This window comes from Fistularia commersonii, chromosome 7, assembly GCF_037954325.1.
Source record: "Fistularia commersonii isolate RoL2024-O1a breed Wild chromosome 7, RoL_Fcom_v1.0, whole genome shotgun sequence".
Lineage (NCBI taxonomy): Eukaryota > Metazoa > Chordata > Actinopteri > Syngnathiformes > Fistulariidae > Fistularia > Fistularia commersonii.
In genome coordinates, this window is record NC_141290.1 from 16,741,040 (window position 1) to 16,768,630 (window position 27,591).

The 27,591-nt window shown below is 42.6% G+C and overlaps 1 protein-coding gene across 4 annotated transcripts; it reads right to left on the minus strand.

Annotated features, from left to right (window-relative positions):
- Positions 1-1,586: 1,586 nt before the first annotated feature.
- Positions 1,587-27,417, minus strand: tasora (transcription activation suppressor a). Of its 4 annotated transcripts, none has more exons than XM_086150096.1 (28): positions 27,030-27,417; positions 25,278-25,423; positions 25,094-25,186; positions 24,865-24,937; positions 24,338-24,429; positions 21,798-21,929; positions 21,469-21,599; positions 21,352-21,383; positions 21,152-21,257; positions 19,405-19,508; positions 18,673-18,776; positions 18,452-18,524; positions 18,192-18,266; positions 17,051-17,247; positions 16,668-16,916; positions 16,100-16,289; positions 13,967-14,095; positions 12,893-13,029; positions 12,485-12,653; positions 11,164-11,625; positions 8,897-10,197; positions 8,305-8,427; positions 7,961-8,120; positions 7,352-7,460; positions 6,240-6,415; positions 5,988-6,137; positions 3,890-4,508; positions 1,587-3,572 (listed from the first exon to the last, which is right to left on the minus strand). In XM_086150096.1, the coding sequence occupies exons 1-28, from the start codon at positions 27,292-27,294 to the stop codon at positions 3,125-3,127; spliced, it is 6,045 nt and encodes a 2,014-aa protein (XP_086006222.1). In that variant the 5' UTR covers positions 27,295-27,417; the 3' UTR covers positions 1,587-3,124. The 4 variants fall into 4 exon arrangements, with proteins under 4 accessions (XP_086006222.1, XP_086006223.1, XP_086006221.1 ...); XM_086150097.1 differs by having other exon boundaries at positions 17,087-17,247; positions 24,859-24,937; XM_086150095.1 differs by having other exon boundaries at positions 24,859-24,937.
- Between the last annotated feature and the right edge of the window lie 174 nt (positions 27,418-27,591).

Genomic DNA, 27,591 nt, shown 5'->3' on the forward strand with positions numbered 1-27,591 from the left:
GGTCAAGTGAGGAAGGCACTGAAGAGTGGAAAAGCGATTGATCCTGATCATAAAGTAGCAATGGAACTATCAAGGAGATGTGGCAGTAGAGTTTTTGACTAGATTGTCCACAGGACCTTAGCGAATGAGAAGATATCAGGAAGGGAGAAGTGTGCTGGAACCACATTTTAAGCAAGGGAGATGTGCAGAATAAAGGTTAACTTTACAGGAATAGCATCAACGAGCAATACAATTAAGTTATGGGGAAAAGTTATGGAAACCAGACTGAAGGCAGAAGTCAGCATTGGTGAGCAGCAGTATGGTTTCATGCCAGAATACCATAGATGGAGGTTTGGTTTTGACAATGTTGATAGACAAGAACATAAAAGGTTAGAGGGAGTTGCATTGTAACTTGAAAAAGCATATGACAGGGTGGAACTGTGGTATTGGATGAGGACGTCTGAAGTATCCAAGAAATATGTACGACTGGTGCAGGACATGTATGACAGCTGTGAGACAGTGGTGAGGTGTGCTGCAAGTGTGACAAAGAAGTTCAAAAGTGGGACAACATCACAGATCACCTGAGTTCCTTCCTGTTTTCCTATGTTGATGGGGCAAGCTGACAGCTTAGGTTAGGAAAGAATCATAATGGACAATGATGTTTGCAGATGACATCGTGATGTGTAGTGAGTGCTGCGAGTAGGTATCGTTATGCCCTGGAAAGGAGAGGAATGAAGATTAGTCACAAGACAGAATACATGTTTGTGAATTGGAAGAACCCAAGGAAATTGGTGAGAGCACATGAAGTTAGTGGGTGTGGGAGGAGAGGATACGGAACAGGCTTGGATGGAGGCAGATGATTTGCCATTGCAACGCCTGAAGGGAGCAGAAATGAGGATGGAAGTAAAATAAATGGACTGAGAAAAATATGGGTGCACATATGAACAAACAGTATTTTGGATTCTTCTTTGAATCAACCTAACTGATGTCAAGAGAAAGACCCTTGGAAAATCAACTTTACTTTGTGTAGACTATTCCTTGCTAATTTGATTTTCTCAGTAGGTATGCCCAAATGTTTTTTGATTCAAGGTGTTGTGGAATTATGTTATGTAACTCTGTGACTTTACTGTTCTGTCAGAAAACTATGCCGATTGTCTGAACCAATTTCTCCATGGGGAGTGCGACCAAGTCAAAACAAAAGCATGTACTTTGCCTCACTGAACAAGGTGTCCTTGCTTAGTCAACGCTCTGTCTTTCTCCAAGCAATGCGTCCTTATCAGTCTCATATAAAAACACCAAGTAGACACATCTCCTGACTGGTGGAATGTGTCCTTCAAGATGGCGCCTCCTCTCTATGCATAAAAAAACAGCCCTGCTATGTCTTTTGTACTCTCCTGCAGAATAATCTGGCCTCTGCATGACTTGTATCTTTTGAGTCCTCAAAGTAAACATAAAAGAAAACACTCTTACCATTCTTTGTTATTAAACAACTTTCTTGAAGAACCCTCCAAAAAAAAAATCACAACAAAGGCTTGAAGATGTTTCAGAGGCTTCTTCAGTTGGAGCTGAAAGAAGTCTCTCAGATGAGAAATGAAATATCTTCAAGGGAAGAACTAAACCATGACCTGGATGACTGAGACCCTCCAAAGACATACTCTAATATACGGTATACAGATTTAAAGTGGAAACTGACAAAAATCCTTAAAATTTTAAATGAGTTTACAACCGGTCAAGTTCTGCATCATTTTTCTATCAGAGAAGCAAAGTGGACATGAAGTTTTAAACACTGACCTGTTCGCATCCTCCTTATTGCTTGTAATCACGAAGCAAAGAACTCTAAAGGCCAAATTGAGGTTTCACTCAGGCAACTTTAATACAAAAAACCTTTATGTAAAAAAAAAAAAAAAAAACAAACATAAAAATTGACTCAAGTTAAAACCAGTTTGATACAGCGTCACATCCTATAAATGACTCAGCCTAACTGTTCCCAGGATAACAAACATTTTGTACAAAATCTTTTTTTTTTATACAATATGTAATGAGTCCTGAAGAAGACATGTCAGGACATCTTTTTCTCTTATTCGATAACTTTTGTTTTAACCTCTAGAAATACATCTCGATGCAAAGACAACAAAATACACAGCTCTTCAAAAAAAAAAAACAAAGAACTTCTCAAACAGAAAAAAAAAAATTAGGACACTGGAAATTTTTGTTTCTTTAAAGGGTGAAGAGTTCACGGTGTTTGACTCCCCCGGATTGTGGCGTGCTTGAGAAGGTCGGAAACGACAGTTATGCCTCTAAAAGGGACAACGTGACTTGTTGATTGAGTTCAAAAAGGCCATCGGGACGAATTTAAAATCCATCTTGTCACCTGATCCCGGTAGATTCAGACCTTTAACCGGCGGAGGCTGTTTTTCTGAAGAACATAGAGGGTTTAAGGGCCATTAAAAATATCCAGAGTTTCAACGTCTCGTATTTTTTAGTGAGAAAAATAAAATGCGATTCTGGAGAAATACAGTCACTCGCTTTTGATCTCGTGCCCTTTTCATTTAAAACTAACCCAGGACATGAGAGTTGCTGAAACTCTTCCGCCTATCTCCATCACGTGTTCAGCTTAATTTTCCACCCCCTTCGTTCCACCCGGCACAGGTTTTCAAGAGACCTTCATGGACAGTTTAGTTAAACAGTGACTTCCTCTCCACCTGCTGGATGGAGCTGCGCTTTGGGCACTTCGTCCCAATCCATCTGAAACGGTCGGACCGCGAATCCCGATTCCCGGGACGACAGGAAGTCCGTGGTGTTTCATGCCGAACATCGGACTCTGATGATGAGTAGAATTAGATGAGTACCAAGTGTGTTGGGACAAAAACAAAAATCCTCGCAGATTGCAGCGGGTGAGGCGGACGTTTGGGTGGAGGTGGTTGATCGCGTATCGAAATGGCTGCTTTGAAATGCTCCTGTGCATTATTGTTATTTTACACCTGCCGAGCTTCGATCTTGGGTAGCATATCCGGGTTGGAGTATCTTGAAGGCTTCCGGCGATGACCCTCACAAACCTTGGAAAATTGCGAGCGGCGTTTACCTCCTATTGCTTATGACTTGCGGGATATCTTTTAAGTGTCGCACGGCTTCGTGTCCGGCTTTTCTACATCCTGTCAAACCCCCCCCTTGGCCTCCCCCTGTGTCCCATGTTACCCTGGCCTGCAGGGGAGTGGTAGCCTCCCAGCAGCCCGGGACCGATGAGATCTCTCCCATGCTGCTGAAAGCCCCACACAAGCGCGCCAGCGGGGACTAGAGCCCTCGACCAGACGGAGGTCCCAGCGATGCCCCTCACCTGGGGACTGTGGGCAAAGTGCAAACGGGGGCGCTGCATCAGATTGGCCCCCCACTGCTGCTGGCTATAAGGGGGCTGGGGGAAAGACATTCTCTGATGGAGCGGCTCGTTGGGTTGATACTGCGGAGGCTTTCGGGCGGGTTTTGGGCGAGGTTGAGAAGAAACGGGGCCGGACCCTTGTCCTTTTGGCCGGGTGCTGCCGGACGATTTCGCAGCGTCGTGACGGGGAGCGGACGCTTCTAGACTCGACAGAGCATCTCTGGAGAACCAAGAAGTGGCAGCGGCAACATTGTGAGATGTAAAGCGACAAAAAGATCTAACAGGAGGTAAATTGAGTCAGAAAATTTTACATATACCGTATCTGTATTAAATAATAGACGTTTAAACGATAGGTTCCTCAAAAATTCCTGACTATCTTAGATAGTATTCTCTATTTGCTAATAATTTCTTGATGTATCTGTGTTTTCTTGACGCTCTGTTGCATAATTTTACCGATTTTAAAGTTGACTACCAGACAACAAAAGAAAAAGAAGAAAAAAAAAAAAAATAGCAGACGAGATCAACGAAAGGAGTTACCTTGATCTGCAATCATCTATTGGATGGTAGTTGGAAGGTCCTGCAGCTTGTTCTTGTTGGTCTGTTTTTGCTTTGCTGTTATTGACGGTTTCGGTATTTGGGTCACATTGTTCCACAGTTGTAGCCGCGCTGAAATTGGATGTTGGGGTGGGTGGACGGAGAGAGTCGGACGTTTTACTATTCCACGGAGTCTGTATATCTTTCTCCGCTCCAGGCTCACCCCCTCCCTTCACCGGAGAGACGGGCCGCTCCTCAGTCGCTGTCCGGAGGCCTGACGGAACCAACTCCACACTAGTGGCCGCTGATTCCTCGCCAGGAGTTAGCCGAACTGTCTCAGACGGGGTCGCCTCATCTGATGGGGGTTCAATATGTAGAGGTTGGGAGGTTTTCTGGGAGCCTGATTGTTGTTGCTGTTGCTGTTCCTGCTGTGCCCTCCTCTCAGCCCGCAGCTGTGAAATTGCCAAATGTAATATTGCCAGGTCGGAGTCTGAATGCCGGGGAACGCCATCCTTACTGGACGCTTCAGGAACTAGCTGATCGGGAAAATGGGGGAGGCTGGAGCCTGACTGCTGCAGGAGATCCGCGACCTGCCCGCTGGAGGGGAGGGGAAGGTCGGCTTCTGAAAAGACAGGTGGTGTGTGTTCAGTCGTTGTGACAGGCAAAATTTGGATTCGGAGAGGAAAGTGAATTAAAAATCATTTATACTCCATGCATAGTGGGTTCAAGCATTTACAGAATGAGACCAGTTTACAAAGGAATGACATGCGTTTCCGCTGACACTTCCCCACCACTTCCAACCTGATTGCACATATTTTTCCCCTCTTGTCCACATTCTCTGTCGCTGTGGACCGTTTACCTTAGGTAATTGCTTATTAATTATTATCTGTTATATCCCCCCCTGAGAAGAATAAAACATTTCGCGCCCCCCTACCACTGTCCGTCGCAACTACAGATACTATAATTTGTCTATAAAATTGTTATATGTACACCACTGCATAACATTGTCTCCTTATTAATATTAAAGAAAGAAATTAAAGAAAACAATAAGAAATATCGATCAACTTGCAACAAAGAATAAGTTTATTAACATTTATTAACACAACGGGGCTCGCTGGTTTACTGATGTAGCTTTCACAAAACGGGATGATTGTTACCAATATTCGAAACGTTTTCACTGAAAAAACTCAAGCAGCTTAGCAGCATAATAAAGATGTAATGTCTTTAGGTGACACCATTTATTTGGCTTCATGCTGTCGGCTGACAATATTTTTAGACACAGTAAACACACTGGTCTTCCCTCGTCCACCGTAGTCATAGGCGGCAAACGCGACATACAGTTCGTCATCTTTCCTCGTCTTAGTTTTCTTGTCTCATTATCTCCGTCTCTCTTTATCATCCCTGTTAAATATTTTCCATGGTGTCTCTTGAGGGCTTGTTAACTGCGCTTCATATTTCCTGCTCTGTTATTCATTCCCTCTCTTCAAGGGCAAACATTCATCTTTCTAGATTTTTCTCTACCAGCTCCCTGCTCTCATCAAAGCTCACAATGTCATGTACAAACTTCATGGTCCATGGGGATCCCGTCTAACCTCACCCATCAGCCTGTCCGTCACTATAGCAAACAAGAACGGACTGGAGCAGATCCATAATGCAGTCCCAACTCCACATTTAACTTCTATGTCACAACTACAACTCACCTCAACACTGTCTTACCACTCTCATACATGTCATGCAACACCGAAGTGCAACACTCGGTCACTGGTGTGTGTGTGTGTGTATATGTTGAGGAGGATGGAACTGATAGATGGTTGAAGAAACGCACAAGGAGACATGAAGACAGTATGATATCGACAATCTCAGCCTGTGGATTCATTTGCTTTGACTGTGTCAGGCAGTGCGGATCAAGGATTGGACTCTTGAGCCACAGCAAGACTCACCAGAGGCAGGATTGTGATCAACGGACACGATGAACCACACACACACAAAAGCTGTGTATGAGCTCTTACTGCCTGTCAACCTGTCAATCTCCTCTGACAGTAATCCACTACTTTACTGTCTTTTTAAAACAGATTAAACATTTCATCTTGCGCCGACTGACCTTTTGATGACAAGACCTCGTCTGTGGCTTGCTGCTTGTCTCTGGTATTGTGGTATCCAACCAGTTTGGTGAAGTTCTGCAGAATATCTTCCATACAAGCCACAATTATGCCAGAGCTGGAGTTGATGGGTGACCTCCCAAAGCCTTGCTCTAAGACCAAAAGTATACAAAAGACGAACTTAAATGCTACAAACGAAACTTAACAATTTGAGTTTTTATTTGAGTCTCTTGCAGGCAAAGGCACAGACATACCGGTTAGAAAGAGCGTGTGTCGGTACTGCGTGTATCGGGCCTGTAGCTCGATCAAACAATCCAGGTCAGGAGACTGATGGTTCATATCGCAGTGATGATATGGGAGGAATTCCACAACTTGCCGCTTGTGATAAGTTGACAGAATCTCCAGCAGGTTGGCTGCATCTCTCCTGAACCTGGGGAAAAATAAAACCAAGAAAAACAACTGCAGTAATGGCCCTGATTCCCACAGAGAATGACAAGACTCACAGGCCCACAATATACCGTTAATGTGTGTAGAATGACACTCTTGGCAGGCCAGAAAGGAAAAACAAATTCCCTTCCTTCTTCTTATTTGTTTAGAATTAGAAACTGTGGTTATCGCAAATTGTAGGCACTCTTGTTTTGCTTCTTGGACAATGCCTGGAATTAAACTATTACATGATAGCACTTATTGATATATTCATCTTCATATGAACCTGAAAATAAATAGAATCAAGATACTACATGAAAATTAGTAAGAAATATCCTTAAAATATGTGAGACGTTGATTTGAAAATTTGGAACTATAGATGTGTTGGAAATGGTTTAAAATGTGCAAAAATGTCCTGATTATTAGTAAAGTACCTTGAAATTGGCAAGAAGCTTCATGAAAAATTACTTCAAATTAAGAAATTAAATATAAAAAAAAAACTCAGGAAGCAATCCTCATGATGAAATAGAAAGAAATGTCTTCTTGACTGTTCACAGGACCACTTTTTTAGTTTTCAACAAATGTGTAGGACTCCATCTGACACATCTGACAGCCTGATTAGTTTATGTAGGACAATGCTGGCAAGGATTTTCAAAATTGATGCACAATACATGGCTCTTCTAGTGCTAGGTTTCAGTTTCATGGTTTAATCTATACATCAAGAGTTACCTTTAAGATAAACCTTTATTCATTAAATAATAACAGGAGATACTTTCAAGCTTTTAATCCTGGTCCTTGATTAAAGTGCTTTCTTCACTAGCCCATTTTCATTAATGGTATTTTCACCTTAACCCCAGTTCGTCTTCCTTTAACTGAGAATCTTAAACTATGAGTTAAGTGCTTTGCTCAGGAAAAAAAAGATGCTGGGGAGCATCAGTACCTGGCTTGTTCTTTCAACTTCTTGTGTGTCTTGTAGTGAACCTTCCACCTCCACAAACTCCCTGAAGAACACTGCTGCTCCAGTAACATCAACAGAGCCGCCACTTGATCTGCGAAGTGTGTGATTGATTGATGCTTCAAACGTTTTTTCGAATAAAAATCACGTAACATTGACAATTTGTGCTGAAAGTTTGAGTGGAGTTGTTACTTAGGACACACTAAAGTAAACTTTTTCAAATGCACACCTCATTCCCGTGCAATTATTTTTTTCCCCAAGGGTCTTTTTGATATTTCTTCCCATGATTAAGTAAGCCATAAAAAAATCAAGGTCACATTTGTCCGGCTTAATCTACATGTTTTGATTTATACATTGTTACGGTTTATGTAGAGCTGTGGGTGTGATAGTCCTGGGTGGAGTGAGTAAGGTTTGTTGTTTCCTGTCATTGTTTCATTAAGCGTTAAGTCTTTCCAAAGACCTAGATGCATGTTTTAATGTGTTAATCTCTTTTACTTGATTTAAGTTGAAGAGAATAACAATGTGTACTGTCCTGGACTGCTGCGGTGACATGACTGAAGCAATGACATGTCCTTTCGAAACGTGCAAACATACTATGAGAGACGACGTCTGGACTGAAGACCAGGTCATCTGAGATGATGCAGCCACCAGAAATAAAAAGTTCGTTATAACTTCTGTTCACAATGTCGTCAGGAGTGTCGATGCCCACGAAGACCACAGACTGATGTTGTTTCAGGGACACCAGACCTGGAATCTGCAGTGCACAAACACTTAAACTCAACTTTGCATTTGTACTTTCAACACTGCAGTAAATCAGTTGTAGTAATTTAGAGAGTAGAACATTTTTTTTTGAATAACTGGACAAGGTTCATAATAATGATGATGTTAAAACTTCAGACAACACGTTCACTTGCAGTCCAGACAGAAAGGACATTTACCTTGTGCACGTGTCCTGCTATGTCCTTGTTCTTAATGACGACAAGTAACCTGTTGTCTGAGAGTTCTTGGTTCATGAAGGCCACAGGATTCTGCTCCACATACCCCTGCTTCAAGAGGTAGTCCTATAAAATTAAAAGATGTGTACAAATATGTTGTGGAACTCTGCCATGTCTTCATATGTTGATTTAGAACTCTGCAAACAGGGTACATCAATTTATGGAGGGCTTAGTTGGCAACGGAAATAACAATGTGGGGTTAAAAGACAGCTCCAGGACGGGATAAGACTCAGGTTGTAATTTGTCAGGATAGGTAAACTCTGAGGAGGAATAAGGCCAAAGTCGTGGAACATCTACATGGTCTACCTGCTGAGACTAAAGGAGATGTGTCTGAGGGTTTCAAAACCATGAGGGTGAGGTCATGTATCACACAATGCACAAAAAATATATAAGAAAAACACGGTTGGCATACACAAAACTATTGTGAGTATTATGGCATGATGAAGACAAAAATCTTACATTACACGTGCACAACAGCTACAGCATGACTGATGGGAGGGTTGTACCATAGCAAGCTGTATATTGTTCAGCTTACCTTAATATCTTGAGAGACTGGGTCATCTGGCTTCGTGAGATGGAGGTAAAACTGTTGCGTGTTTTTCTTAACGTCTTTCATGATTTTCCACAGGTTGCTGAACAGCTCTGGATGCAGCTGGTTGATCAGAGAGTTAATACCTACGGCCTGATGGGCCGGTTCTGTGGCTGACCCAGTGACAGGAACGCAGCCTGACCTGGGGACCTGCTCGGAGGGGAGTGAAGGATCATCAGAGGGCTCGGAGGCACCACTGGACCCCTGCAGGGACACATGAGGATCCACACCTGTGACGCTGTGTGCAGATGATCCACCAGCTGAATGCTGAACCACCCTGGAGGTGCTGCTATCTGACGTTTGTCTGCTGTTGAAAGAGACGGTCAGGTTTGGCTGCGGTTCACAATCGGGACGAGGGGACTTGGAAAGAGGGGGATGGATGACGGTTTCATTTTTTGAAACAGATAGGTTTACAGAACCACGAGGATTCCTGTTTGGTGTGTTCTGCTGCCAAACATCGACTTCTCTGGACACATTTGGGGTGGGACTAACAGAAACACGGTCATCGATAGTTGTCGGTTCCCCGATAGGAGCCTCATCGCCAATAACCTTTTTCCCAGTTGCTGCTTGCATACTGGCAAGAAATGCACTGACTCTGTTGGCTAGTGCAGCATCGGTCTCAGCCTGCTTGCTGGTAAGTTTGATGTCAACCCAGGGATCCTGGAACTCCTTTATCATGTTGTCAATGCTCGTCCGCAGCGAGTTGACGTAGTCCGTTACGGGGACGCATGGGTGGCAGAACGACACATACTGTGAAAACGGAGTCACCAGAGTTGTGAGGGGGAATTGGCGTGCTGGGATTTGTGCATTTGAAGCAAACTGTTGTGGGAAGCTGTACTGGACGCTCTCCTCTTGCAAGAGGTGGTGCATGTCAGAGGAGAAATCCCCTAGGTGTTTATCTACAATGCTGTCGATGTCTTTTTTTGAGCTAGGTGGAGGCAATGAGACCAGAAAACAAGATTTTTCCATTTTCTTTGCGTCTTCTTTACCAGTTCCCTCTTTTTGTGTAACCTCTTTTTCCTCTCCTTTATGCACTTTTTTGCAAGGCTGGAATTCTTTTCGGTCCTCTGACGGTTCTCTCTGTCCGTCTTGTACGTCATCAATCCTGATTCCCGCTTCCTCCTGCTCTCGAATTTTGGATGACAGTGATGTTGGAGGGATGGGTGGTCTTTGGGACACAAGGCCAGATGAGTCTTCATTCTGCTTTTCTTCCCTACAAGGGTTCGGTTCTGTATCATTTGATGTCCCTGCAAGGAATAAACATTGTTACAGCCGAAGCAGACGAAATCAATGGAAAACCCAGTAACGAAAATAATCAGGGGAGAATTCCCAAGACAAAATTCCCAGGATAAACCAAAATAGTGTCAAATATGAGCAGCCAAGAGCAGATCCATGTTTACTCTTCTGATTTGGGGTCCACAGAGCAGTCAATCAGTAAATCGCGAGGTTTAGGTTAAGATCTGGTTAAGCCCTTGGTGACTTGAGAGGTGATAAATTAATTTTCCTCTGGGGCCAATCAAACCAGGGACGTTGGAAGAATCATTTTCAGGGTCGTCTATGGAGGCTCTCAGTCATCCAGGTCATGGTCAATTCTTGTCAAAATTCTTGTCATCTCACAGTTCAAATGGACTGTGGGGAGACTCGTAACTATTTGAACTGAAGAAGGCTCTCTGATGAGCGGTGAAACATCTTAAGGGAAGAAAATCAAGTTCAGTTGATGGGAGATGAAGATTTTGACAGGAATTTTCCACGGTTTTAACTCAAACAACAATTTTAAGAAAAATGTAACCACGTTCCCCAGACCATTTCTCTCACAATGTAAATCCCATGAGCATAATGTGACTGAACACCATATTTGCATTTGCAAGGTTTGGCTATGAAAAAAGTGCCAACGATGCCTGAAGCTGTTCCTGTATCATCTTAAGGAACTTGCACATATTTTGGGATTTTTTTTTTTTTTTTTTTGTCAAACACTGAGCAAATAATATTTCATTGAAAAGTGATTATTCCCTCGCGGAAAGTTCTCTACAGATAGCAGTGTTGAACCTGTGGTCATCACAGAAAAAGTGCCTTTTTCCACTCAGATGACTCAGTGCTTATCCTGTTATTAAATATGACTGGGACTTATATACTGAAATATGAAAAACAACTATTGCAGCAGTTAAGAGTGATATCATATGGACAGGTGTTTAAGAATGATGTCCAGGTTTTACCTGTGGACTCCCTGGGGGCCGCAGGGACAGACTGCCTTTCATTACCCCTATTGCGGTCGTCGTTAAAGGGATTGAGTTCATTTGGTGTTTGGAGATGGCATTTGGGGGGCAACTCATGCTTAACTGGCGGGAAATCAGGGACAAAGGGGGTAGAGCTGGGTGGATGAGACCGGCACTGCAACGGGGACGAGGGAGGACTTGGCTCTAGGGAGGGACAGTGAGATGGGGACGGGGCAGGACTGGGCTCTGGGGACGGGCACATAGAGGGCGAGTGGGGAGGACTCGGGTCAGGTGAAGAGCACTGGGTGGTGAAGGGAGGTGGGCTGTGTCCTGGGGACAGGGCGGGACTCTTCCTTGGGGGTTCTGTCGTCGTGGCGATGTCTGTTGCCATGGCAAAATGATGGAAGCGTGGATCCTGAGGGATGTTTCGGTCTCTCTGGGTATATCTCTTTGAACAAAGACCTGCAGACACATTTTAAAGGTAAACAAATCTTTTCTTCTTTCAACAATTACATCATCATTGCAGCATTTAGCAAGTAAGGCCTGGCCCCCACCTCAGGGTACTAAACTGTGCTGTTTTTTTTTCACATCATGAATGGTGAGTATTTGGTCTCTGGTGTGATCTGCAGCAAGGATTAGTGGTTGTGGAAGTGTTTGACCAATATGCTCCTTGAACTGCCACCTTATCGTGGAGGAGTTTGTGCATATAAGTGATCCCAAGAGCTACGTTGTCAGGTGCTTTATGCTCCTAGAAGGGTCATCCAAGGCAAACAGGTGATGGACCAGACAAATCGTGGCTCAAAAGACCCCTTATGATGAAAAAAGAATTTGGACACGGTTTCCCCCTGCCTGAACAGGCGTCATAGCGGCATGCGGCTTCGGTGGTCGCCGAGGCAAAAACTCAGGCGTGGAAGGAGTTTGGGGACGGTGGAGAACGACTTCTGGAGGGCTTAGAGGAGATTCTGGTCCACCAGAAATAAATTCCACCGGGGGTGAAATAAAACCACAGCTTTAAAGTAGGTCAGTAAATTGATCGACACGTTCTATCTGTATAAATAGTAAACGTAATGGTATCAGCACATAAAATGGCTGAAATTTCAAATCAAAAGGACCTCATAAAAAATTGAAGCTCAAAATTCAGCAGTGAGGTGAAGTTTTACAGTCCTGACAGAAAACAGTTGTAGAATACAATAATAATGTACACATTTTCCTGGCTCTGGTTTACGCTCCCTTAACATTCTGTTGTATACTGTGTGCCCCATAGTGTGCAATGTTTTTGCCTGTGTTAAGATGCATGTCTAGGCTCGACAGGCGGGCAGACCTGAAATTGGGATGAGGACCCATGGAATCGCCCACTCTTCCTCCTCCACTCCTTCATAGCTCCCTGCTCTCCTCTCTGGGCCTCCTATTCTACCTGCAGCAGCATGGTGATTTGTCTCCCCGCTGGGACTAAATCCTTCTAGGCTGCTGGCACTGCAGGCCATCTGCTCCTTGACACACACACAGACACACACACACACACACACTTGAATTGAGGTCTGTGTTTAAGTCAGACCCACCAAGAGTTGTATCTTATATAACAAATTTAGATAAAGAATATGCTCAACAGTTACTATTTCTGCTGCTTGAGAAAATCAAGTCAATGCGTGACAGCAATTTTGAAAAGCAAATATGCCTGCCAGGTGTTTAAGTCATTTGACTTAAATACTATGAAATCCTTGATATTTACCTCCAGCTCATCACAACTGGTTGGAGGTCCCAGTTTGACTGCCAACCTATCAAAAAGACAAGACTCCCCCAGGATGTCCTCCTGTGCTTCACAATGCCTTTGAGCATCTATATGTCCACAGGCAGCCTGCGAGAGACCTGTGGAGGCAAGCAGAGACATTGTTTTAGAACTGTTCCCTGATTGACCATAGTAAGAACTGATGATTTCTGTCACAGACAAATATAATTGTAAATTGGGTTACAAGCGGTATTTGACCAATGGCAACGCAACTACCGTATTTTTCAGACTATAAGTCTCACTTTTTTTCATGGTTTGGTTGGTCCTGTGACTTATGCTCAGGTGCGACTTATACATATATTAAAATATCTAATTTCATATATCCATATAATATGAAAGTGCTCTCTAAGCTTATGTGCCAGTATCAGCTACTCCTATACCACTGAAATTATAAAATTTGAACAACTTATAATGACAACTGAGAAAGACTGAACACAAATGCCCCAAAAAAGAAAATCATATTCTGGAGATAACATAATGCAAGTAGTGGAATATCCAGTTGAAAATGGTAATTGAGCAGCAGACAGAAAGTTTGGAGTGAGAGAGAAACTAGTGAGGGACTGGCAAAAAGTGCAGGATACTGTAACTGCGATGAAGAAATAAAAAAAAAAGCTAATCCCGGGCTAAAAGCTAGTTTGACACAGCTAGTGGAACAAATTCACAAATTGGAGCTTGTACAACATGCTGCCAGAAGAGGCTTGTCAAGGGTCAAGTTACGTCTCCACGCCCAGGTAGTTGCCAAGGTGATGAATATAAATGACTTTGCGGGAGGACCGTCTTGGTGTTACCACTTCATGCAATGCAATCACCTCTCTATCAGAGCACAGACAACGAAGTCCTAAAAAACAGCCACGCAGCAGAGGAAGCGGCAAAGACTTCAATTGGATTTAGTGATTTAGAGAGAGATCGAGAGTTTGGTAAACTTGTTATGCTACGCTGTTTATGCTACAGTTATCTGAGTAACTTGGGAGAATTTTGGGGGGATTTTTCCTCATTCTTCTTATCGGAAGCTGTCACCTGTCAGCAGCTGGAAAAGTTTGGTAGCCGGCTCGGACCCGTCTCCCTGCAAGTCCATGTTCCTTAATCCCAGTGAGCCCAACAAAGAGTCAAGAGAGAAAGGAGGGGCTGAAGTTTGTCCAGGATCCACTACACGGCAGAAGACAACATGTCAGAAAACACCATGATGACTGTTGATTGCATGAGCAGACATGAGTTTTGACACAGAAGTGTTAATAACCTCCTCAAAACAAGACACATTATCCTGCCTCATTTGGAGACTTGAACAATTAGAAGACAACAAAAATAGGGCTACCGAAATCAATCCGTAGAAATCGTTCATGGAAATCTGAGTCATTTGACTAAAATCAATAAAATAGCACCGAGACAAAGTCTCACACACCTCTAATTGATATTTACCTTCCATGTCTTTAATTTTTTTTCATATATTGATTCCATATGTTACGAATTGTATGTTCTTTCTGTGCTCTCTCTCGTGCGCACACACACGCGCGCACGCGCGCACGCACGCACGCGCGCACGCACGCACGCACGCACGCACGCACGCACGCACGCACGCACGCACGCACGCACGCACGCAGGCACGCAGGCACAAAAAAGTATTTGGTCAGCCTCCAAATGTTCTCCCACTTAAAAAGATAAGATGCCCATAATTTTCACCATAGGTACACTTCAACCATGAGACACAGAATGCGAAAAAAAAAAATCCAGAAGAATATAAGTATTTGGTCACATACAAACAAGCAACATTTCAGGTTCTCATAGACCTGTAACTTCTTTTGTAAGAGGTGCCTTGGTCCTCCACACGTTACCTGTATTAATGGCACCTGTATGAACTGGTTATCAGTATAAAAGACGATGGTCATTGGCAAAATTCATACAGGTCTGAACATGTGCTGGCTTGAGCAGGGGGGACTTTGTGTGCGCTGCAGGATTTTAATCCATGACGGCACAGTGCATTACTAATGGTTTTCTTTAAGACTGTGCGCCCAGCTCATTGACCAGATCCAGTCATGTAGTTCTGGGCTGATCCCTCACCTTCCTCATGATCATTGGTGCCCTGCGAGGCGAGATCTTAAATGGAGCCCCAGTTCATCTTGAACTTCTTCCCTTTTCTAATTGTGCCAACAGTTGTTACCTTCTCACAAAGCTGCTTGCCAATTCTCCTGTAGCCCATGCCAGCCTTGTGCAGGTCTACAATTGTATCCCCGATGTCCTTCCACAGCTCTCTGGTCTTGGTCATTGTGGAGAGGTTGGAATTCGAGTGTGTGTACAGGTGTCTTTTATACAGGTAAGGAGTTCAAACTGTTGCAATTAATGCAGGTAATGAGTGGAGAACAGGAGGGCTTCTTAAAGAAGAACTGATAGGTCTGTGACTGCCGCAATTCTTACAGGTTGGTAGGTGATCAAATACTTATGTCATGCAATAAAATGCATATTACTTACTTAAAAATCATGCGATGTGTTTTTCTGGATTTTAGGTTTAGATTATGTCACTCACAGTTGAAGAGTACCTATGATAAAAATTACAGACCTCTACATGCTTTGCAAGTGGGAAAAGCTGAAAAATGAGCAGTGCATCAAATACTTGTTCTCCCAACTGTACATATGTCAAATCAAAATGGATCATCATTACTTTTTGAGGTAAAATCAAAAACAACACATAATCTGAGGTCTTATGTACATTCTGAAATTCTGGGTTCAGACATGTATAAATAAGAAATTGTATATAAAAATGCTGAATCATGTCGCCTGAATTCACTGCTGAAAAAATGCAAGAATGTGTTGCACTAACACCGCCCCAACAGGCCATGGTTGATTTCTAACAGCAATGTCTGCTCATCTTTCCGATATCAAACTTCCTCAAATATTTCAGCTCTTGGCCAAAACATCAGAGATTTAAGACCATGTATCTTTGTAAGATATTCATTAGCTTCAGCACCTACTCCATTTCAACCGTGTTTGTTGGGAGCACACTAAGATCCAATACACTAAGCATCTGACTCCTAGAGCCAACAAATGTTGCGAAAGGGTTACTGTAGTTTAATCTATCAACAGTAACGCAGAATTGTATATGACCACTGTTGCAATGTGTGAAGGAGAGGAGTAAACCAAGCTAAAACTGCTGTTCACCTGGGATCCTGTCACTTCTAGCCAGCTCCTGCGATGCCTTCAGATATTTAATTGTCCTCATAGCCATTTTCTGTTTCCGCTTCCTGTTCCTTCCCCTTGCCTCTGGTGCTTCTTCTCTTCCTTCCTCCATCAACACCTCATTCTCTGCATTCCTCTCACAGGTAAGGACCAAGTCAACCAATTTCTGCATCTGAAATCACACACAATGTGAATAAACAGATCCATCAAACTAAAATTAAAATTTCTAAATTGGATGTTTACACTGGATTGATTACAGGGGTAAAAATCTAAACAATAATCACAATTCCAAAAACACAAATTATACAATCGAAGCATGCTCTGGTACAATTTTATAACTCAAAATACTCAACTACAATATAAATTTTAAAATATATCAGAAAATGTAAACAGGAATGATTGAAATCACAGAATGAATCGTTTTATATCACAAATATGTCAAGGTGACATTTATCTCAGCTGTGGTATTTATAGGTCATGTTATTGGAATTTTGATTCGATGTATTGTAACACCCCTGAGCGATAGTATTTTCCATGGAATGGTTTTTACTCTCTGAGGGTCCATCTCGCCGTCCCTTCCTCGACTCTGCCTGGACCTCAGTTCCTGCAGCTCCTCTGGAATGCCATGTGCCTCTACCAACTTCCTCATACGGGTGGTGGACAGCAGGTACAAAGCAGGGTTGTACAGGTAGGAACACAGGTATGCATCCAGGTTTGAACGATGATTTTTAGGTGCTGGGAATGTCTTTCCAGGCTCATCCAGTTCAGTGTTGTATTCACCCATGGGGTATGGACGGACCTGGAGGGTAAGAGTCAGATGGTAAATTTAAAAATGCTACAAGGGCAGATGAGACAAGCAGCTACAGGACACACAGGGAAGCTGCATCTTGGGCGTGGAATAAGTTGAACTCTTGGTTGAACAATATCTCATACCTTGCCATCCTTCTGGCCGATGAGATATTCCCTCACCTGGCGCTCCACGCCAGCTGAAAGATCAGGAGGAGGGTTTGCTCGAGTTTTGACCAGGGAGTGATGAAGCGCTGGGATGAACTGCTTCAGACCCTTAATTACTGCCCTGACTGACACTGATGACTCTGAGCCGTCACTTGAAGAGGCAGAACAATTAAGCTCTGGAGAGAGAAACACAAAGACATAACTATACACAATATAAAAAACAGCTTCCATTTGTGCTTGTGTTTTGTTTTAACCCTCTCAGGCTCAAATTAATTTGTAGTTGCAGGAAAAATCTGACATTTGGCTGTCGCAAATCTGCAACATCTGCCTGGAGAGGGTTAATGCCATGTCCTCTTTTTTTTCAAAAGAGTACAATCTCAACAGTGAGTATGTGGCGATGTTTATGGAGGATTAGAAGTATAGTGAAACACAAGTGTGTAGAGACTGGCTCTTGCAGATAATCAACATCTTATTGTTATAATGGGTAAAGGGCAGGAGTTAAATATTACTGCTCCGAATAATCATTGAACCACAGAAATGCAAGACAACAATGCAAGCATTATATGTTAAAACATATAAATGACTGTGTATTTGTGATCGTGAAGGAACCTGTGGTAACTATAGTCAAGGTTAACTGAATTAGTAGAGTTCATTCTCGTTAAACTCTTTTGGAAAAAATGTTCCAATAACTTTTCATTAATGAAATCTCTTTTTATGGCAGCATTTGTACACAGACAGTGAATTAAAATTGCTGTCTTTAGTGAGTGAGGTCTTGCTCAAAGAGCCAGATGTGACAAATTTATAAAACTGCAAAAAGTTACAGAAGTATGTTAAATTAACATGCAAAAATTAAACCATTTTTGAGATGCTGGAACCAAACTGCTCATTACTAAGCCAAAAAATGTTTACTTTTCTTTCACTCATACATACCTTGTTTTCGTGATATTAATTTGTTTATTCCATGATCCATGATACCCAAGGCTATAGAAATTAAGTACCGGTACACTAACTACATAATTCTGCTGGTCTGCCCTGCTGTCCTAAGCCACTAAGACTATATATTAAATTCAATCATACAATTATTTTTGTATAAAAACACAGGGTTCCGTTTGTTACTCACTGGATTTGGATATATCTCTGGTTTCAGGAAACACAAACAAGGCATGAAGGCATCTCTTCCAGTCCTCGCCTCTCTCTGAAAATACATCACACATGGACAGCAGACGTTTTCAAAAATTCGTTATCTTCATGAAATAGCCTTGTCAAGTGGATAAAATTAAACTATCTCTGGAGGGGCTGTGAGTTTAAGACCTTGAAAAACCATGCTCAACAAAATGTATCAGTAATCCCATTTTGCCACACATCACAAATGTTTCCTACCAGCAGGCATGGCCGTCTGAACACTTGACAACAGGAATAGGAAGCCTCTCTCTGTAAGTGGAGTCACCAAAACCTGGGAATGGAATAGACATGGAGCCATGGACAGTTAACCTCTGGTTCATTGGATTCACTGTGAAATTCATCAAGGTATTATGCTTTTACTGGGTGGCAAAACAATTGTATAACAAACATGTTCAACATCCAAAGTAAATTGAACACACCGCTCTCTTGACCTCCAGCTCCTGCAGCAATGTGGTCACGCTGGTCATCGAGCGACTTTTGTCTATCACCTCAAGGAGGCTGCAGTAATAGCCATCCTTCAGAACTACACACACACACACACACACACACACACACACACACACACACACACACACACACACACACACACACACACACACACACACACACACACACACACACACACACACACACACACACACACACACACACACACACACACACACACACACACACACACACACACACACACACACACACACACACACACACGAAAAAACAACTGTTTTAGGTTAACCAGTACAACTGCAAAATCAAAGAAAAAGGTTGTACATGTAGCATTACAAATTTGAACCTCCATGAGCCTATTAAGAGAAATTTGTGCCTACACATACGCTAGAGAGAGGTTAAACACACACATACATAATGATCAGCAAAAACTAAAATTAAATCAAGAAGAAATCTGTAAAAGACCTTTTTATTTATGTTGTCTGTCGTGTAATTTTCTTCACTCAACCTGTTTTTTTTTTAACATATACCAATATCAGCAAATTTCTTTTTATATGAAACAGAAGTGCTTATTTCCTCTTTACCAATCTGTTTTGACAAAACTTAAACTTTCCACTCCCCAGGCTGAGTATTTTAAATGACTCGTACTGGTCAATCAATAGTGACAATTAAACCTCTAAAGTCTAGTTTTTTTTGGACTGCACCTTCTTGGCTGTTGCGATATAGGCTGTCGGAGAACAGGTCCGAAGGGAGCAGCTCAGTCACCTGTTCGAGCCTCATCAACCAACCAATTTCCAACTTTTCAGGACTGCAGGGGACAAAACAAATAAGTCATTGAGATGAGATGATTGTTAGATGCTTCCTTTCTCCATCTAATCATCAGTCGAGCCACATATACACGTATAATCACAACAATGCTGATGATGAACCTCTGATGGACACAGCCAAGTTAATGACATACGGTACATCTTCACCCTGAGGGACTTAACACGAGCCTGAACCAATTAACAATCCTCTGCTCTACACACAAACACGGACATTCCCCAGGGCTTCTATTAACTTGTAAGATCTAGTATAGGTAAATTAAAATCAAAATAAACTAAAGAAGGGAAACCCTATAGAGGAAGATAATAAATATAGTGCAGAAGCATTGTTGACAGCAGAGGATATTTAGTTGACTTAAAAAACAAAACAAAACAAAACAGAACAGGTGAACCCCTCCATGAGCTGCTACCTTACCGTAGTGGAGGGGTTTGCGTGTCCCATTGATACTGGGAGCTGCGTTGTCGGGGGCTTTATGCCCCTCTAAGGGTCACCCAAGGGAAACAGGTCACAGGTGAGAGACCAAACTAAGTGTGACTCAGACGAAGTGTGACTCCCATGAAAAAGAAAATCATTGGACCCAGTTTTCCCTTGCCGGGACGAGGGTCACCGGGGCCCCCCCTGGAGCCAGACAGGGCTTGGTGGCAAGCGCCTGGCGGCCGGGTCTTTACCCATCAGGCTCAGCCCGGAGGAAAGACATGAGTCCCTCCTCACCTGGGCTCACAACCAATAGGAATAGCCAGGGGGGTCAGGTGTAACTTGAACCTTGGCTGCAGAAGCTGGCTCTTGGAACATGTAGTGGTGAAGAGGGAGCTGAGCCAAGAGGCAAAGCTCTCTACCGGTCCATCTATGTACCCACCCTCATCTATGGTCACGAGGTGTGGGTAGTGACCGAAAGAAAGAGATCGCAGATACAAGCTGCTAAAATGAGTTTCCTCTGCGGGGTGGCCGCACTCCTCCTCAGAATTAGGGTGAGAAGTTCAGCCATCCTGGAGGAGCTCAGAGTAGAGCCACTGATCCTCCACATAGAGAGAAGTCAGATGAGGTGACTCGGGTATCTGGTCAGGATATCTTCTGGACATGTCCCGGGGGGGGGGAATGCCCAGGCATGTCCATCTGTGAGGAGACCAAAGGGAAGACCAAGAACATGCTAGAGGGATTATGTCTCCAGACTGGCCTGGGAACACCCCCAGAAGAGCTGGACCATTTGGCAGGGGAGAGCGAGGTCTGGGCCTCACTGCGACCCGATTCCGCATAAGCGGGAGAAGATGGATGGATGGATGAAAACAGGTGAAATTATTCAAAACTTCCCACAACCACCACAGATAAGGGACTTCACATGATAAGAGGACAGTACAATAGGGACTTTGTGCCTCAGTCCAATTATTATGTCCACCACCTTTGAGTCCTGCATCAGATATCTATTTTAATATTTGGAGAGATGAGTGTTTTGACTACTGATACCCAATCTGTTCCATATCAGCGAAAAAACAACAACATAGTATTGAGTGAATTTGACTGTGTGTAGCGTCAACCTGGTACGGGAAAGAAGCCAATGACTGAAGGTAATACAATATTAGAGCTCAGAAATGTATAGCTAAAGCACACACTAGTCTAATTAGTACTTACAGTTTGTGGGGAAGAAAGGGAGGAGCCGACGAGCGAAGGGAGATCTGGTAGAGAATCCTCTCTCCTTTGACCAAGTCTCCAGTCCACACTGTGAAATGAGCTTGCTCTGGGAGAAGCAGATCATTCACTGGTATTAGAAGGGAAGCAAACAAGAAACTTCACATTGTATCCCGTAGCTTTGAAAATGAGCCAGTGCTCACCTTTGCGGTTCTCTGTAGACTGGCTGTTTAACCTGTCCATCAGACAGACCAACCACGTCAGTTCAAAGATTTGAAGATGTTGCTCTTTTTTTGTGCTGATTTTGTAAAGCTCCTTACCTGACTGGAGCCAGAGGTTTGCTGGGAATTGGAGAGTCTTTTCCTTTGAAATGGAAGGAGACAACGGCATATGGACATACCTGCCGTGGCCGGTCCCGCAAATTGTCAAATGAGTACTCATAGAAGTATTGCTGAAATACAGGGGAGAGGATAAGGGGGGGGTTACAAAAAAAAACGAAGGTTTAAATAACAAAAAAAAAAGTAAAAACAAAACAAGAAATGTGACACCTTTTCTTTTTGGACATTAAAACAAGCAAGACAATGTTTTCTATGTCAGAACACTGTGTTTTGAGGTTGTAGTATGTATGTGAATGTGTGTTTGTGTTTACCTGTGTGAGCTCAAAGGCGCGGTAGGAAGTGAGTGAGGTGACCTTGCTGGCATTCTTGGAGATGTGGCTGTCAAAGCGGGGCGTCGGGTCGAGAGCGCTTTTCATGTTTTCATAGATGCTCTTCACTTTACCCTAAAAGCAGATGTGAGACTAGACTTATACACCTGTATGATGGCCTGAATCCCTAAAAAATACCAGTAAATACCTAAACAAATACCAACAAATACCAGTAATTAAAGACAGGTGGGTTAATGTTGACTTATTTCAATTGTGTTTTCCGGTCGTGCAGAATTATGATTCCAAATAGTCTACAGCCCTGGTGACTGTCAGTTGACTTTTTCTGACGCATATAGCTGAACCTTAAGCCATCCGGCTTGATGCTGAACTTTTACACAGTGCCTTACAGTAATCACAAAACATCAATGTTTCACAGAACAGGTATCCACAGCTTTAAATGGCAGGAATTTAATTTATTAAGTGTTGTTGAAAACATATAATCTGTTTTTGTTATCTGCATGTGAATATAAGCCTGTCTGTGCAAAGACAGTTATACTTCCCTTCCAAAATCAAAAAAAAACCCAGTGGAACTGGGTTGTTCCTGTTTCATGAGATTGTCCTAAACGTTCCAGACAACGAATGTCGCATATAATCAAGAAACGCCCAAAGGATAATAAAAAGAGAGGGTGCAGCGAGTCACAGCAGAGTATAACGGATTGTTACTGAGCATGACATCGTTTGCTCTCCTCACGAGCAAGAAACCTGTTCTGTCTGTTTCTCCTCAAGAACATAAGTGTTGGGCGATTAGACCTGACAAGTTTGTTACTGAACAAGTAAGATACTGATAGGTAAATCCGGGCTCAGGTTGTGACTGTCACTTAGTTACTGTCCCCAGCAACGTCACATGGGATATAATATCTCTCCAGTGGGTTCTGGGTTGACCACTGGGCCTCTTACAAACAGCAACAGATAGGCTTGTTAACTGGTGCCTAAATCACAGTAATGGACTCTTTTCAACACAAAGGGGCAGTGACTCTACCCTGAGCTCCACCCCTGTGCTCATCACCTGATCTCTTAAGGCTGCATAAAACCACCACAACGAGGAATATAATTTTTAGTTGCTGGTATTTGAGACCTCAATCTTTTGGGCACAACCCAAGAAAACGCCCTGTTGAGGATATAAATATTGACGTGTAAGCCTAGATAGCAGCAACGATTGTTTTTAAAAATGCTTCTCAGCCAAGCTCTCAAGTACAGTAAGTGGCTGATGCTCTACGCAGATTTTCTGAGAATAAAGACAACCACAAAGCCAGGTATTACTGTTTCCCGGCTACTTGAACACTACTATTATCATGGTATCAGCTCCCATGTGACAATTCATGTGTCAGATTAAGAAAAACAAATGAATTACTTAGTTTCTAGACTATAAGCCGCTACTTTTTTCACACGCTTTGAACACCGCAGATTAAACAATGACGCAGCTTATTTATGGATTTTTTGGGGCTTCATGCAGCCAAAACATTTAGCCTCGTCACATCGGACCAATGAAATTACCGTGAAATTGTGAGGTTGATCAAGTCCGACACTGAAGAAGACTACTTTAATGGTTTTAGTGCGCAGAACGAAGATGAAGATAGCAATCAGCTGGAGTAGGACAAAGCGGGAATAGAAAATGAATGGATGGATGGATGGATGGATGGATGGATGGATGGATGGATGGATGGATGGATGGATGGATGGATGGATGGATGGATGGATGGATGGATTTTTCCTTGTGTTATTTATGATTAATCTTTTTCATGAACCATATTACAGGCACTGTTTGGAAAAATCATTTTCAGTACTTATTTGTGGATATTACCAGTAAGTATTTAATTAAAGGTTTAAAAATAAAAACTCTCACATTACAACATGGACACCTGCAGGTTATAGACAAGTGTGGCCTATTTATGTACACGTATTGTTTATCTTATTTATTTATAACTGGTGCAGCTTATATTCAGGTGTGCACAATAGTCTGGAAACTAAGGTACCTGAGTGTTCAGCATAATGAGCCATTAATATTTTAAGTAACTTCTTGCAAGTCTTTCTTCACTTCTGCAGAGTTTCATGCGACACTAAATGACAATTCACTCATCCTATTTTCTTCTGTTTACTTTTCACAAGTTGATTAATTTACTGAGGTTTTCTGGTCATTTTTTTGGTGAATGTTTTGGCGAGGTTTATGGAAGTTCCTGGCAATTTATCAATTATAATTTGCTGCATACGGGCATCCCCCTTGGTATTGCGATATTTTCAACTGAGCAAGATCCTGTCACAACATTAACAATTGAGAATCACTATCTATATCCATGTTTAAACATATATAGCAAATGTAGATATGTTATTAAATTATTTCATATTAGTTAACTTTTGCTCAGATAATTCCTGTTGATACTGGGCTTCATGCTTCTGAATGTGTTCCAAGGCTATTAGCTTGAAATGAATATGTGAGAACCGATGGAAGCAGTGATCAGGAGCGGAGCAGCAATAGATTGATTTACCTTCATCACTTTGAGGATGAGGATCTCCCCTGTGGCTCCGACAGCGATTGGGTTAGCCTGAAGCAGGTCTGAATACCTGGACAGATAAACTCCTATAGAACAAGAAACACACAGAACAGTCAAACTAATCATATAGCAATAAGAGGATTTACATTTGGTGATTAAAGAAAAAAAACCAATCACAATATTTTAAATTTGAGTTTTCCCAAGATACAAACCTGCCTTTTAAATATACTTTAAAATGCGGAAAAAGTAATTTATTATCTAATACTGTAACTGTTTGCTAATCTCTTTCTTTTTTAAAGTAATGCATTGCTGATGTTTTGGGTAATTCTAAGCCATGTGTAGATGGTATTTGATTCTTAAATAAAATCCAAGATGTGATATCGCAGTTATGTGATATTTGATTCATTTATTTGTCCGTTTTGCCAAGCACTGCTTTGAGGACTTTGTTACTTCTACTGACATCCATCCTGTTGTTTTATGTTCTTCATTCATTTACATGTGCAGTATCTGCTTACTCCAACCTTTTTTGGGGTTTCCCAGGCCTGAAATCCAGCTCTGGCCCACAGACAGCCCTTTTTCACAGAGCCACGGAAGCTGCAACACAAGCCAGTATATTATGCATGAAACCGCAAAGCTACACAAAAACAATCACATGGAAGGAAAACTGAAGAATATCAACTGATCAGCTGATAGCCAAGCTCTTGGTCAGCTCTGTCTGAGTAGCTTTGAGGAGATTTGGTAGAATCTCACCTTGGCAGTATCAGCCAACATGAAACAGTAGCTCTCCTCCAACTCCTTGTCAGTCCTGCCCTCGGTCTTCATCTCCTTTCTCTTCTCCACAAACTGAAGCACACATATAAACAAATCGGTCAGTCCCTAAATATCATACATCAGTCTCAAACCCATGTCCCGTAAAAAGGTTTATATGTCTCACCTCTTTCTCCAATAGCTCACTGTGGATAAGGCGAGGACTGTTGTAGGTGAAGCTGCCGATAGAGCTGGTGTCGATATAGCTGGACGTCAGGATGTTGGCCATGTCCTCGTACTCCCTGGACTCCATGGGGACATACTGGAACAAGGCTTAGAAAACAACAAAAAAATATATATCATGCGTACTATCTGAACTTTGGAAAATGATCAACAATTACAGTGAGGCAAGAATTTCATTGTAAAGGGAAACACGTGTCCAGATTTTACACACTTTGCCTCTCGAATCTTACTTTCTCCAACAGAAGCCACTCCTAATCCCAAATTTTCCCTTAACAGATGAAGAGAAGTTGGTTGTGGGAGTCTGCCTGGAATTCAGCTTGTATATTTAAATGCTACACAAGTAATTTCAACACACTACTATTTGGTCATCTCTTGGCATTATATAGATCAATTCAATTCCAAAGAGATGCCAATTATTGGTAAGAGATGGGTCAGCTCATTTTTAGAGAGGTTATTATGCTGTCAGACAGATCTCATGGCAATCGTGATCCTCGGGGTAGCACTGGACTTGCTATGATTTTTTCCAACCAAAATAGACGAAGAACTTCAACATCTAAACAGTTAAAACCCTACATCAACTATTGTTTCAGCCATGCAACTGCCTCCAACATTGACTCGCTAACGGCCAAAGCCAAGCTTCAGATTTTCTGACATCAACCTTATAACCTACATTCGACTTAATATTGATGTTCAAGCTCTGTTAGGTTGCAGATGGTGGTAAATAGATCAAACTGAGATTTATAAATCAAACACAGATATGTAAAGGTTTATCATCGCCTGAGCAGTAAACAGTAAATAAATACACACGCTGACAGGGGGAAACAATTGTGCAATATGTTGCAAATATTCATTAATTTAGATAACAGTGTTAATAAGGAGGACGGCGGGAAAACAAAGCATGAATGGTGCGCACACCCGGATATACCGCACGTAAACAGACTTCGGGCAACGGTTAGCTTACCTTGGCTAATATATTTTCAAGTCGTTAACTGACTTTCAGAAAGAATATATGAAGCTACGGTTCAAAACAGCAACACAATATTGGTAATACTTGACTCCACTAACAAATTCGCAAGAAATGACACAACTTTACACGGGTTCTGTCCAGTGACAACCCAATGCTAACGTCAGCCGCATCCTCTGAGAGCTAGCTTGTATTTTTCGATCGCTAAATGAGCGTTTAACACAGCAGTGCTAACTCAAACCGTTTTTAACAACAGATATAAAACGCAGGGGACTGTGATAATAATCGGTTCAGTTATAAGACGAGCCATAAAAACATAAATCCTTAAATTCTTTAAAAATATAGGCAACCCTTCATCTTAGCGTTGGTCTCCAACAACTCCTTAGTGGGTCCCTGTTTTCTATGAATTCTTTAAAAACACGCTACACTTCAATATGTCGTATCACGGTGTCTGTTAGTATATTGGACATAAATTGGAGCGCAAAAACTAATTTTTTCCCCCGCGATTTATAAATCAGTTGTGTTTGTGCGAACAACTGCTTAAACCAGGAAGGTATCCGGAGTCATACAACTTCTGCGACATTTCTCCTTCTTACGCTATAAATGTTTGTGTGACAATAGATGTTAGCTGTTTATAAGCTTAAGGCGCAGAGCCATCGTCTATATGCATGGATGTTATTCTTGGGGTTACAAACCCTGTCACACTGCTCTCGCTAATTCGGTTCAGCCCACCTCTTTTTTCCTTGTTTTTCCGCGGTATGTGGAACTTGGCCGGTTCCTTCGGCAAGTGTCTCTGATGAACTACTTGTGGTGCCGAGTTCCTTCGATCCGCTCCCCTGCCAGCATCCCCGGGTTTATCCGAGCCACCGTGGGTTTCTCTTCCCGGGTGCATCTCGGTCATCTCGCCATCTTGCAGGCCAGCGTTCGCTCCGATCTCCGCGGTAAAAGACACTCTTCTCGGGCGAGGTTGCTGCCCCAAAGACACGATGTCGTCCATCGTGTCTTTTTCCACAACACCCTTGCCCGTCCCCAAACCTGCACTCTGTTGGCCAGTAGCCCGCGGTGACCCCGCTGTTACCTCCCGATCACGCAGTGCAGGAAATCGAATCTAAACATAACAAGCGCCATGCTTGGAGCGTATATCTTCTTCGTCCCCGTGGCTTTCGGTCCCGAGTGTCTCTCCACTGCCCCCTGCTGGTGGTTTTTGGTGTTGGCAGGGGCCGCTTCCCTGCTCACATGCAAGAGGGAAGCAGATTGAAAGCGTCCTTTTGGTGCATTTTCCCCTCTATGCATT